Source organism: Amaranthus tricolor, chromosome 12, assembly GCF_026212465.1.
Source record: "Amaranthus tricolor cultivar Red isolate AtriRed21 chromosome 12, ASM2621246v1, whole genome shotgun sequence".
NCBI lineage: Eukaryota > Viridiplantae > Streptophyta > Magnoliopsida > Caryophyllales > Amaranthaceae > Amaranthus > Amaranthus tricolor.
The window spans coordinates 17,634,012-17,649,189 of record NC_080058.1 but is presented as its reverse complement, the minus strand read 5'-3'; the positions used below and the strand labels follow the sequence as shown (position 1 = coordinate 17,649,189).

General features: G+C 32.5%; 1 protein-coding gene across 1 annotated transcript; it reads left to right on the top strand.

Moving 5' to 3' along the window:
- Nucleotides 1–152: 152 nt before the first annotated feature.
- LOC130828653 (uncharacterized) lies at nucleotides 153–14,618 on the top strand. Its single transcript, XM_057694613.1, has 4 exons — nucleotides 153–431; nucleotides 534–716; nucleotides 804–1,016; nucleotides 14,599–14,618. The coding sequence occupies exons 2-4, from the start codon at nucleotides 569–571 to the stop codon at nucleotides 14,616–14,618; spliced, it is 381 nt and encodes a 126-aa protein (XP_057550596.1). The 5' UTR covers nucleotides 153–431; nucleotides 534–568.
- The last annotated feature ends 560 nt before the right edge of the window (nucleotides 14,619–15,178 follow it).

Genomic DNA, 15,178 nt, shown 5'->3' with positions numbered 1-15,178 from the left:
ATTTAGTTAATTACATAATTAGTCTATTAATTATTTATTTATTTATTTTTTAATTCTATTATTATTTCAATATTATCATGTCTTCTTTTTTGAAAAAAGCCTATAAAAAAGTTACTAAAGTGCAAAATCATTGGGAGGTTTTAGCTCCAAAAGAAAGGCCACTTTAACTTCGTCGGTATCAACAACACCTTCGATTAGTAATTATAATTATGAACCAAATTATCCAGAAGGGTACGACCAAGAATTACACAATTATGCAGAAGAAGTGGAAAGAGAAATACAAATTGATGAAGAACAACAACAAGAAGAGGAACCAACGACCCCTATTGGGATACATAATTCTCGACAGTCATCAACAAGATCACATGAAGAACAACAACAACAACAACAAAGACAAGCTCGTGGTAAACGAGTCAATTTCCAAACTATCGGTTAGTTTTAAAATTTTATTCTTCAAATTGATTAAATTTTAAATTATTATTTATTTATATATTGTGGTATATATCTGAGTATGTCTTTGTATTTAAATTTAGATGAAGATGAACCAGTAAGACAACCTTTTCCGACAATGCCACCTCCTAGTGGTAGAGCTGTTTCACATGTGTTGTCGTATTTTACAAAAGAACAAACCCACAATCCAGATGTTTTCTTATGCACTTGTCAAATTTGTGAAAGTCACGAAGTAAAGCCCTTAATTTCATACAATTTCGCCAGAGGTAAATACTGTTTCAGTTTTTTATACATACATTATATATTCATATTTTATAAAAATTTATTTATTGTGTTTTGTGAATATGTGTTAGGTGGTGGTACGGGATCTTTTAACAAACATTTGGCAAAGAAGCATGGAATTACAAAAGAAACTCATGCAACAAGCGGCAGCGGGACCATAAGTGGAAGCCGACAGTGGGACATTCCCAGCACATGTATGCCTTTTAAATATAATCGTAATGATATGATTGATGAATTTTCTAAGTATGTAATTTGTGATGAATTGCCTTTTAACCACGGTGAAAGTAGGGCACACGAGCGTTTCACTAGAAAAACTTTGCAACCACAATATAAAGCAATCCCTAGGAGCACTCTTAAAAGACACACAATTAAATTATATGAATCAATGCGCTATGAATTAGTTAAAATGTTTAAATCTTTTAATGGTAGGGTTAACATAACAACTGATATTTGGTCTGCTCCCCCACATTTAGAATCTTATATGTGTGTGACAGCACATTGGATAGATCAAAATTGGATTATTTAAAAAAGAATAATTGCTTTTGAGACAATGCTAGAAAGACATACGGGTGAAAACATAAAATATAGATTAGTAGAGATTTGTAGAGAATGGAACTTATTAGATAAGATTATTTTGTTGTTCTACCGATAATGCAACCGCTAACATTAAATGTATGGAACTTTTGTATAACAAGCATGCTTTTAGTTTTATCCTTGGGGGTAACTTATTACACATACGTTGTTGTGCTCATATAGTTAACTTATCTTGCCAAGCAGGTATAAAACAATTAAGTGATTTATTAGATCCAATTAGAGACATAGTGAAGTGGCTTAGAATTGGAAAGATAAAGAGACGATATAAGCAATTATGTGACCAATATCAACTAAAAAAAGTGTATTGGTCATTAGATACTCCTACACGTTGGGGCTCAACCAACGATTTATTAAGAAAAGCGATTGCTTATCGTCCAGTTATAACACAACTGTATAGTGAGTGTACAGATAGCTATATAACTGATGACACATGGGAACTAGCTATAGGTGTACATAAAATATTAGAAGCGTATGACCATGCAACTAAGATTTTTTCATATGTTTATGAACCAAACATCCACTTAGTAATAAGTGAGTGTATTACTATATATTATCATCTTCTTAAACATACGCATGATGATACTAACCCATATTTAAAGCCGATTCTTGCAGATATGATGGATAAATGGAAGACATATTTTACCGATTTTTCTTATATTTATGGAATTGCAACCATTTTAGACCCATGTTTTAAAACAGAAGTCCTTACTGAAGTAATTGCATTTTAGTACCAATCATTAGATCGCCCGCATAGTGATGTACATAATTATGTTGGAACTTGTAAAAAACTTTTAGCAGAACTTTATGATTATTATGCTAGTGTATATAACCCAAAACGCGATACGTCTAGGCGTGCAAGCGTTTCGGCATGTATCTCTTATTATAATTCCGTAATAGCTAATATAATGAGCCAAGATGATAGTTTTGTAGGATCATCTTCTTCTTCATCCTCCACTTCATATTTAGAATTAGATAGTTATCTTAAACACCAATTAGATAGTAATCATCAAAGGTACGCCCACAATATTATAGTATTTTATATTATATAAATATTTAAAGAAAAAATAAAAATGGAACCGATGGTCCGACCCGCTCGTCCCGTGAATTGGAACCCCCGGAACCGCCTCATGAACCGCCAAGGAACCGTTTGGAACCGCCCGGAATCGGAACCGATCGCGACAGGTTCCAAATGGAACCGGAACGGAACCGGCCCAACCAGGAACGTTGCCATGCCTAGTCACTGGTATGTAAACATGAACATTAAGCTCTTAAAGAAGCATAACTAACCAATCCACTGAAGATGCACCACTGGCCATTGCTCTATATTTTGCTACTGAACTAGATTTGAACATAGTTTGTTGTTTCTTACTTTTCCAACTTATAGTGGAATTTCCTAAAATCATAACATAATCGGTGATAGACTTTCTTGTGTCAACACATGAACCCCAATCATAATCAGTATAGGCTTGCGAAACAAGTTTACCTTGTCCTTTCAACTTAATGCCTTGTCCACATGTATAAAAAAAAACATAGTTTAAGGTATGAAGTAAGGTCGTCCAATGAGAACTTCAGGGTTTTTGCATAAACTAAGACTCTGGATAGTATAGGCTAAATCAGGTCTTGTATTGGTTAGGAAATTTAATTTTCCTTTAAACTTCTATAAAGAGTAGGATCCTCAAGCAAAGTACTTTCATCAGCACATAATTTGAGATTAACAGGAAGAGGCGTGACTACATGCTTGAATTCCTTAACTTTGCTTGCAAGTAAAAGTTCTTTAGTAAATTTAAGTTGCGTAAGAATAATACCATCATCTTGATAGTTGATTTCTTCCAAGGAAGAAATGTAAATCTCCTAGAACCTTTATGGTAAAAACTTTGTCAAGATGAGATTTCAAGAAACTTATTTCTACATCATCATCACCTGTTATAATAAGGGCTGAACAAAGTGTAGTCAAAATCGTAAACCAAAGGAGACCACACCGTAATCTTAGTATTTGGTCTGGTCTACGATAAAAACGATCCGGTCTGGTTTTTATAAAATAAAATTATGGTTTACGGTCTGATCTCGATTTTTTTTTTCGCACCAGACTTGACCACAAACCGTACAATTACCAAAAATCATAATTGTTTTTTGAAAAAGGTTGCTACTTAGATACTTCGAGATGTAATTATGTTTATATAGTAATATATACTTGAATGATATTGAGGGAATCAATCAATTACAAATTATTATATTTGGTGCATGTAAGTGCAAAATATTTTCATAAAACTTATACTAATCTGATTAAAATATAAAAATAAAAAACATAGACCAGACCGTTGTAGAACGGTTTGGTCCCGTCTGGTTTGGTGAGTTGAACGCTCTGATCCGATTTGGACCAAATAGAGATTTTGTAAGAAGACAAATTTGGATTGGTTTACACTCTATCCCTTCAAGAACTTTTAAGTAGATTTCTTCATATAAATCTCCTGACAACTAATCTACATAGTCTTGACTTCTTCATATAAATCTACATAGTGTGTGCTATGTTGTTTATTATATCCTTTGGCAACTAATCTGGCCTTAAACCTTTCTAAACTACCATCTGATTTCATTAACTAGTGGAAAAAGCTTATATATATGCTACGATTTTTTGCCCAAGATATGCTGCGGTTTTGACCCGTAATACTTGTGCTAGCTGCAAATAGTTCATTAATAATTATTGTGGATCAAAACTGCAACATAGAAGAGCATTATATGTTGCAGTTCCCCAAAAACTACAACATATAGTGATTTTTTTTTGTTTTTTTTTCATTTTATTTAAATAATCCAATGCATAACACTAATATATACATGATATTTATTACACTAATAATCTTTCAATAACTCCTCAATCATCACCAAAATTTCCTCATATATATAACTCAAAATCTATCATCACTTAATAGTGATCGAAAAAGAATTTTAATAAACATATCATAATATATACACAATTGCGAAAAAATATATAATTTACAATCTAACAACAATGTAATGTATCACTACTGGAAAAAACCTCATTTGCTGCGTTTTTTGGCCATTATTTTCTGCGGTTTTGGCCCCAAGCAATAGTGATAGCAGCAAATGACCTGTTTTAAATGCTGCGGTTAAAAACTGCAGCAAAAAGGAGCATTATTTGGTGCGGTCAGCATCAAAACCGCAGCAAATAAAAAGGACTATTTTCTACGGTCAGCATCAATACCGCAGCAAATAATCCTCTGTATTTGCTGCGGTTTTGATGCTGACCGCAGCAAATACTTGGTCTTGTTTTTTTCTTTTTCGTTTTATACTAATAATAATCCAATAATAATGTACAATATAATAACAATGATTAATCCAATGAATAATCACAAATAATCACCATTAATCTCTTTGTAATAATAAACTCTCGCTTGATCGTATAAATAATATAATATTATGTACATACATGTATATAATATTATATTCATTAATTAAAGTCCTAAAAAATCTATAATAATTACAAAAATTAGCAAGATACGTGGCAATCTTGTCTTTTAATTCGCGCATCTCTCCACTTCTCAGAGGGCGTGTTTCCCTCGGAATGTCGTATAAAACCTATAATATGATATAAAATTAAAAGATTAATAAACATTAGATTTTACCAACAATAATAATTTAAGAACGTAACAAATACTTACGACATCTATGTTTTCGACTCCAACCTCCTTCACGAATTTTAAGATATCGTCCATGTATTTAAGAGTGTAGTAGCCGCAATCAACGGAATTAGAAGGTTGTCAAAAGCACTAAGAGAAAATAGATGTTAGTAACAGAAAAGCATAAAAACGCATAAAATCGCAACTTAACACGTAATTTCTAGCATATGACTATGATTTTCAATTCTAACCAATTCAACACAATAATATATACCAAATAGTGTTGTGTGCCAAGTTTCGTGCAAAACAAACCAAGTTTACTTTATGCACAAACGTGCCAAAAACGCTTAAAAGTCCTTAAAATCGCAACTTAACATGTAATTTCTAGCATATGACAATGATTTTCAATTCTAATCACTTCAACACAATAATATATACCAAATAGTGTTGTGTGCCAAGTTTCGTGCAAAAGAAACCAAGTTTGAGCTACTTTATGCACAAACGTGCCAAAAACGCTTAAAAACCCTTAAAATCGCAACTTAAATCGTAATTTCAAGCATATGACAATGATTTTCAATTCTAACCATTTCAACACAATAATATATACCAAATAGTATTGTGTGCCAAGTTTCGTGCAAAACAAACCAAGTTTGAGCTAATTTATGCGCAAAAGTGACAAAAACGCTTAAAAACGCATAAAATCGCAACTTAATACGTAATTTCTAGCATATGAATATGATTTTCAATTCTAACCACTTCAACACAATAATATATACCAAATAGTGTTGTGTGTCAAGTTTCGTGCAAAACAAACCAAGTTTGAGCTACTTTATGCGCAAAAGTGCCATAAACGCTTAAAAACGCATAAAATCGAAATTGAGAGCTCTATATAAGGAGACAGCAGCTGCATGTAATAGCACGTGCGTTTTAATTAGGCGTGTGCTAATATAGCCGTTATGTTAGTTGAGAGATCTATCTAAGGAGAGCCGCACTTGTGTAATAAATAAGAACAGAAGACAGCAACTGCAGAGGAACAGAACACAACAGCAGCAGCAACATCCCAGTACCATAGAGCACTCGCTGACCAGCCCACCTTGCAGCATGACCCAAGCATTGACCATGGAGATCTGGGCCTAACCAATCATGGGGACGTCATCTATATACATAGGCCTAGCCATAAAGGTCCAAGAGCCATGCTGGTAGTGCATACAATCACCTAGAACACAAGCACCAGGGAACCTAGTTGCTAATCCTAATCAGAATAGCACAGCAGCACAACTTGCGACCAGGCCACCTTGCACGACATGTGGAGACCAAACCTGTGCACCCAGGACCTGAGCTACAGTAGAAATGGAATCTTCATACAAGGATCTTTCCATCAAATCTCTAAGTGTCCAATTCCAAGCATGGGAAGTCATTCAAAAAGTGAGCCCAAGGTCACCCAGTCGCCAGTTTTAGTTTGAAGGCATTATATTGTAGAGTATTTTAGTTGTCTCTTATGTTTTTAAGTGCGCAAATGTTTTGCACGTGGTTCTTTTTAGCCGTTAGAGTATAGAAATCTATAAATAAGACTCTAGGCCTCGTGTAAATGTATCCAACATTCATTAATTCAGTTTCATTTCTCAAATTCACGCGCGGAAGTGCCAAAAACACTTAAAAACTCATAAAATCGCAACTTAACACGTAATTTCTAGCATATGACTATGATTTTCAATTATAACCACTTCAACACAATAATATATACCAAAGAGTGTTGTGTGCCAAGTTTCGTGCAAAACAAACCAAGTTTGAGTTACTTTATGCGCAAAAGTGCCAAAAACGCTTAAAAACGCTTAAAAACCCTTAAAATCGCAACTTAACACGTAATTTCTAGCATATGACAATGATTTTCAATTCTAACCACCTCAACACAATAACATATACCAAATAGTGTTGTGTGCCAAGTTTCGTGCAAAACAAACTAAGTTTGAGCTACTTTATGCGCAAAAGTGGCAAAAACGCTTAAAAACGCATAAAATCGCAACTTAATACGTAATTTCTAGCATATGACTAATATTTTCAATTCTAACAACTTCAACACAATAATATATACCAAATAATGTTGTGTGCGAACTTTCGTGCAAAACAAACCAAGTTTGAGCTACTTTATGCGCAAAAGTGCCAAAAACGATTAAAAACGCATAAAATCGAATTTGTGTACCTTTATTGTTGTCCATTTTGGAAATGTGGCTCTGGATGTAGATCCCATTTGTCCACGCACTTTTTTCATTGTGCTGAAACGCATGGGAAAAGTAATACTCTATATATATATATATATATATATATATATATATATATATATATATATATATATATATATATATATATATATATATATATATATATATATATATATATATATATATATATATATAGATATATATATATATATATATATATATATATATATATATATATATATATATATATATATATAGATATATATATATATATATATATATATACATATATATATATATATATATATATATATATATATATATATATACATATATATATATATAGATATATATATATATATATATATATATATATATATATATATATATATATATATATATATATATATATATATATATATATATATATATATATATATATATATATATATATATATATATATATATATAACACTTAATTAAATAAAATTGGTAAAATAATTAATATTACGTACGCATTCAACAACGCTTTGAATTTTGTGTTGCGAGGCGGGCTTTGAGGTTTTTGTAATGAGTCGAAGACGTGCACAGTGTTCGTTAAAGGACATATGACCAAAAATATCCAAAAGTATCCCATGTGTCTTTCAAAAGGATAATATTACCTTAAAAAAACTGGACCCAAAAGCTTGATCTCACGAATGAGATGGACAATAAGATGAACCATTATGTCAAAGAAAGAAGGTGGAAAATACATCTCAAACTTGCATAAATTTACAATCACGTTGAGTTGAAGTGCATCAAGTTTAAAGGGATCAAGAACTTTACTACAAATTGTGTTGAAGAACGAACATAGCTCGGTAATAGCATATATTACATGTTTTGGCAGTATTCCACGGATTGCAATTGGTAAGAACACTTGCATCATTACATGGCAATCGTGAGATTTCATGCTTCCCAACTTCAGCTCACCATTTAGGCTCACAAATCTCTTGATGTTGGATGAGTACCTAGACGGAACCTTAATGCCAAACACTCACAAAATGTCCGCTTCTCTGCTTTGGACAATGTGTAGCAAGCTGGAGGCAAATAAACTTTGTCATTACTCATCTTCTTCTTACTGCCACCAACTTCATCAACTCTATTTCTTTTCTTACTCACCTTAACATGTGCCCACAACTCCGGACGAAGACCCTTATATTCAAACCAATCTCGCACGGCCGTAACATCCTTTGTCTTACCCGGAATGTTCATGAGAGTCCCGAGTATGGCATCGCATACATTTTTCTCTATATGCATAACGTCAAGACAATGCCTAACCTGTAGATCTCTACAATATGGAAGCTTCCAAAAGATTGATTCTTTTTTCCATAATCGGTCTTCACCCCGTTGCACTTGCCCCGTTTTACCAAATACAGTCTCAACTCCCTTAACCTGTTCATAAACCTCATAACCGGTCAACGGTCAACGAGCTACACGGTCCTCAACCTCCCCATTGAACAACTTCTTCTTCTTACGATATTGGTGGTCTCGTGGGTAGAACTTTTGATGGTGCATGAATATGTGTTTGCACTTAGGAATCCACGTGGATTCCATGTCATCGATACATATTGGGCATGCTTTCTTCCCTTTGTTCTTATACCCCGATAAGTTGCCATATGCCGGAATATCATTAACGGTGCACAAAAGCATTGCACGCAAGGTGAACTCCTCATTAGCATATGCATCAAACACTGAAACACCTTCATTCCACATCTTTCTCAAATCCTCAATGAGAGGTGCAAGATATACATCTATGTCATTGCCAGGTTGTTTAGGACCCGAGATAAGAAGCAAAAGCATAATGTGCAAAAGCATAATGTACTTACGCTTCATACACAACCAAGGTGGAAAATTATAGATCAGTAAAAGTACCGCCAAGTACTATGTTGAGAACTAACATTGCCGAATGGGTTCATTCCATCTGTACACAGTCCAAGCCTTAAATTACGAACCTCATCCCCAAAAGTCTTATGCAACCTATCAATACTCTTCCACTCCGGAGAATCAGATGGATGTGTGAGTAAGTGACCTTTCTTCACCCAATCTGCATGCCACCTCAAATTTAACGCATCTTTCTTTATAGAAAACAAGCGTTTGAATCTAGGTATTATTGGAAGATACCACAATACCTTAGCCGGGGGCCCTTTAGCATCCCGAGCCCCTTTACGCTTGTAGCGCGATAACCCACACCTAGGACACTCTTCTAAGTTCTCATTTTCATTCCGATACAACACACAATCATTCGGACACGCATGAATCTTCTGGTACTCTAAGCCGAAAGGACACATGAGCTTTTTGGCATAATATGTCGACTTTGGAAGTTCATTTCCCTCAGGAAGCATCTCACCTAACGCTTCTAATAACATTGTTAAACTATCGTCACTCCAATTGAACTTTGACTTAATGTTGAAAATTGTCAACACTGTTGTTAGTTTGGTGAACTTTGTACATCCAGGGTATAAAGGCTTTTGAGAAGCCTCTGTCAACAAGTCAAAAACACGAGGACGTTTTCCTAACTCATCCTCGACTCTCTCCATCATCTTATCATCTCATCAACACGATCCACATCCTCATCGACATTCTCTTCATCTGTCTCATACCCATCAACATGATCTACTACATCTTCATTGACATCGGCTACATTATTGACATCCTCAACAACACTTTTCTTTTTTTAAACTCCCTCCTCACAATGCCAAACCCAAACATGATATTGAGGCCTAAACCCACGTCGAAGTATGTGCTCCCTAAGGATATCAAAACTATCTACCTTTGATTCATTGCTACAACTGACACATGGGCAATAAAAACCAACTCCCTCCGTCCTAACTTGATGTTCAACCGCAATACTACAAAATTCTAATACGCCATCAATAAATTCCGACGATTCAATGCTTCCACACATCCAAGAACGATCTTTTATCATCCTAATTAGTGTGATTAATTGATTCAAAACAAAATTAATACACAACTTTTTAACATATATACTTATTTATAACAAACATATTTAACCCTAAAAAAATATATACTTATTTATACCAAATCTATTTAACCCTAAATATATATACTTCATATTCTAATTCTATACTTCATACTTCAATATTAAGCACTACATTGTAAATAAAATCATATTCTAATTCTAATAGTTAAAGAAATAACTATAACAACAAACCACATTTTTAACAAATTACACAAATATTTAACAAACTAATAACATAAACTTGAATAATGTAAAATTCACAAATAGTAAAATTTTGCTCAAATAGTATCCAGATTTGCAAATAACAATTCAAACAAAATCACTACATTACTAAATTATATGTTAAACAATAAAGATATGAACTTGCAAATTAGTAAAATAAATAAAATTACCTTGATTTCGTGGGTTATGTTATCTACAACGAAAAACAGAGAAACAAAATTAGTATACAAACGGTTGCCATAACTTTCGAGTTTTTTCATGAATATCTTGCAAAACTTAAATGCTTAACAAATTAAAAGGAGAAAAAAAATACCTTAATGTCGTGGGTTTTGAAGATGAACAAGACCCAAGTATTAAATTTCGTGGGTTTATGAACCAAGAAGATGAAGATCTGTTAACACACAGCGTTTTTCGATAGTTTGCCATTTTTAATATATGATATTTGCTGCGGTCAAAGGGATAAACCACAGCAATTGAATGTGTTATTTGCTGCGGTCACAAGATAACCGCAGTAATTAATCTTGCAACTGCTTATTTTCTGCGGTCAGGACCTAAAACCGCAGCAATTAATGGTTTTCTTTTTTTTTTTTATATTCTTTTTCCTATTTATTGCTGCGTATATACAATAACTGCAGCAAATGATAAGCAACAAATACGTTTTTCTCCACTAGTGTATATTTATAAATATAAAAGAAAAAAATCTAAGCTAATTACTCTACCATACGCATAAATTAGATGATACACAACAATCTTGTCCTGCATTTCACCTATTTTGTCTTTGGTCAAAGGACGTGATTCCCTTAGAGTGTCGTTTAAAACCAAAATAATCTAATATAAAAAAGTGTACATTAGATTGTTTACATAATATTAAATATATAACATAATTTAAGAACGTGAAATTCATACCATTTCAATATTTTCTACTCCAACTTCCTTGACGGCTTGTAAGATATCATGTATAAATTTAACCGTGTAGTAGCCACAATCAATACTATTATCTTGTCGAAAGCATAAAGAGATCAAAGAATAAATTAAATTAAGAAAGACTCAAGTCAAAAATTCATTGAAAATACACAACTAAGGCTTAAAAACACAACTTTGCACGTAATTTCAAGCATATGCCATTTATTTAAGTCTAACCATTTCAAAACATTAATATATACTAACTAGTGTTGTGTGCCAAGTTTCATGCCAAACAAATCAAGTTTGAACTACTTTAAGGGTGTTAGTGCCATAAAAGCTTATAAAGCCTTTAAAACGCAACTTAGCACGTAAATTTCAAGCATATGCGTATTTTTTCGATTCTAACCATTTTAAAACAATAATGTATACTAATAAGTGTTGGCTGACAAGTTTCATGCCAAACAAATCAAGTTTGAACTACTTAAAGGGAATTAGTGTCATAAAAGCTTAAAAAGCCTTTAAAACGGAATTTTGCACGCAATTTCAAGCATATGTCTAGTTTCTAAATTCTAACAATTTCAAAACATTAATATATACCAATTAGTGTTGTGTACCAAGTTTCATGCCAAACAGATCAAGTTTAAACTATATAAAGGATGTTAGTGCCACAAAAGCTTAAAAAACCTTTAAAACACAACTTGACGCTTAATTTCAAGCATATGCCTATTTTTTCAATTTTAACCATTTCAAAACATTAATATACACTAATTAGTGTTTTGTGCCAAGTTTCTTGCCAAAAAAATCAAGTTTGAACTATTTAAAGGTGTTAAAAACACCACTAGGAACGTAATTTCAAGCATATGCCTATTATTTTCAATTATACTTATTTCAAAATATTAATATATAGTAATTAGTGTTGTGTGCCAAATTTCAGGTCCAACAAATCAAGTTTGAACTACGTAATCTAGTTAGTCTCATAAAAGCTTAAAAAGCCTTAAAAACACAACTTAGCACGTAATTTCAAGCATATGCCTATTTTTTCAATTTTAACAATTTCAAAATAATAACGTATACTAATAAGTATTGTGTGCCAAGTTTCATGCCAAACAAATCAAGTCTGAACTACTTAAATCGTGTTAGTGCCTTAAAAGCTTAAAATGCCTTAAAAACGCAACTTGGCACGTAATTTCAAGAATATGCGTAGTTTTTTTTAACTCTAACCATTTCAAAAGATCAGCATATACAAATATTGTTGTGCGCCAAATTTCATACCAAACAAATCAAGTTTGAACTACTTAAAGGGTGTTACTGCCATAAAAGCTTAAAAAGCTTTTAAAACGCAACTTGGCACGTAATTTAAAACATATGCCTATTTTCCAATTCTAACCATTTAAAAATATTTATATAGTGGAAAAAATCTCATCTGCTACGTGACATATGCTGCGGTTCTTTAGAAACGCAGCATAATATAGGATGAAAAAGTGAGGAAAAAAATTACATCATATGTTGCGGTTCCCCAAAAACCGCAGCATATAATGTAATTTTTTATTTTTTTTAAAAAAATGTGCCTCTCATATACAGTTTACTTCAATCCCACGATAAAGGTACTGTTTACTTCTTCAAAACCCCCCCTAAAACCCACGATAAAGCTACTGCCTTCTTCTTCAATGCATTCTTCTTGTTCTTCATATTCTTCAACCGTCTTTTCGCTCTTCATCTTCTTAAACCTTCTTCAACCTTTAACTTTTCAAAACCCTCAAAGATTATTGTTGTGTTCTTCAAAAAACCCACAAAATTTGTTGTCGTGTTCTTCTCTTTAAGGTATAATTTCTCATTTTAATTTCTTCGACCTTTAACTTCTTCAAGTGTTGGCTCTCTTAGGTTTTGATGATGACTACACTTTATATAAACAAATGTATTTTAGAGATTGTATGCAGTTCGATATCCGGTCGTGATTAAGATCGTTGATAGTGCCTATGACTTAGTCTATGAATGTGTACTAGTCAAAGGAATCCAATAAAGTTAGATAAGGTATATCGCTTAGGATGTCAAATGTAGAGAAGAGGTATACTGTTCCCATGTTTGATGATCTGACGATACTGGAAAAAGGAGACAGTACATTGTTCCCAGACTAGAGTCTGGAGAATTTACGTCAGCTGGAAAATTCCGTTAATTATAATTTCTGTTTTTTTAGTTGATGTATTAGTTAAAATTAATTAGTTGCATTATTTATTTAATAAGTTAATTGGCAAAATATTTTTATAACCACCTTAAAATGGCTGTATAGTTTCTTAAAGAGTGGAATATTTCTCTCCTTATTTTTCTCCTTAAAAATAGGCTTGCTTTTTGGATCTAATTAAGAGAAAAACTACTTTGCCTATTATTAGGAATTATAAACCGTGGCTTTTTTTCTTAAGCATCAAGCTTCCACTTATTTTTCCTTTGTTATGAGAATGAGTATAAGGGTTTAACCATAAGTTTTACCCTTGAGATTCAAGGCCAATTTTATTCTCCTTAATCTTAGGAATAAGGAAGTAATGGGTAGTTATACCCCTTTTTACTAGCTAAATAAACTCTATAAATAGGGGGCTTGTTTATTTCTCAAGAGTATGCGTATGAGACTTGGAGAATCCATACGTATGACATTAAATTAACAAGAAATATTTTCGTTCCAAATATTGCCAATTAACTTATAATATTTTCTTGTGCAACTCTTTAATTTTATCTTTAAGAATTTATCCTTTGTAAAGGGTTTTTGAGAGAATTGTTGTAACTAGACTTGGGTAAGTCTAGGGGAGAATTAGAAAGCTTCTAGTGAAGTTAGAGAAGAGGAAAGCTTCAAGTGAAGCTAGAGAATTAGAGAAGCTTCGAGTGAAGCAAGAGAAAGAGAAAGAGAAGTTGGCCTAGTTAGAAAAGCTTTGCGTGAAGCAAGTTGTATTTGTTTTATGTAATTGTAACGAATTGCCTAAAACATATTGGAGAGTTTTGAAATCCCGAGGGGTCGTGGTTTTTCCTTCTATTTAGGCCTAGAAGGTTTCCACGTAAAATTGTGTTGTCTCTTTACTTTTTCGCATTAATTTTAAGTTTTAATTCTTCAATCTAATTCCGCAAAAACAGGGCTAAAATACTTAAACTTAATACAACAACAATTCACCCCCCCTCTTGTTGTCGTTCACCATCTCTAACACTTTCTACATCAAGCTTCCTAGTATTTTAGGGTTTAGTTCATTTTTGAATGATTTTACTAATTTTGTTTTTTGTTTTTCCATTGTAGGTTACATAACAACATTGTAGAGCACCCAATTATCATCTAAATATCAAGGTAATTTCTATTCATCAATCGAGTTCTCTTATTTTTGATATTTTTATGTGTTTGTAACTACTAATTTTGATTAATTAGGATTTTTAGGGTAGATTGTAAGTTGTTTTATTTTGTATATTTGAATGTGAATTTACTTGTGTACGTAGTTGTTTTTAAGTTTTACATTTTTTTCAAGTTTGTGTTATTATTGGTTTGTTAATTATTTTGATTTCTGTGTATTTTGTTAAAAAAAACATGGTTTTCTTTGGTCTATATATGTTTTGTAATTAGAATTTACATAATTTGAATAATGTGCTTGAAATTACGTGTCAAGTTGCTTTTTTAAGCCTTTTAAAGCTTTTATGGCACTAACACCTTAAAAGTAAACTTGGTTTGTCTGGCATGAAACTTAGCACACAACACTAATTAGTATATATTATTGTTTTGAAATGGTTAGAATTGAAAAAAATAATCATATGCTTGAAATTAGGTACTAAGTTGCGTTTTTAGCCTTTTTAAGCTGTTTTGGCACTAATACCTTTAAAGTAGTTCA

Coding starts and splice junctions, on each gene's coding strand:
- LOC130828653 (XM_057694613.1), top strand. CDS start 569: ATGCCACCTCCTAGTGGTAGAGCTGTTTCACATGTGTTGTCGTATTTT. Junction 717..803: donor TTCATACAATTTCGCCAGAG/GTAAATACTGTT, acceptor AATATGTGTTAG/GTGGTGGTACGGGATCTTTT. Junction 1,017..14,598: donor GCCTTTTAACCACGGTGAAA/GTAGGGCACACG, acceptor TTTCCATTGTAG/GTTACATAACAACATTGTAG.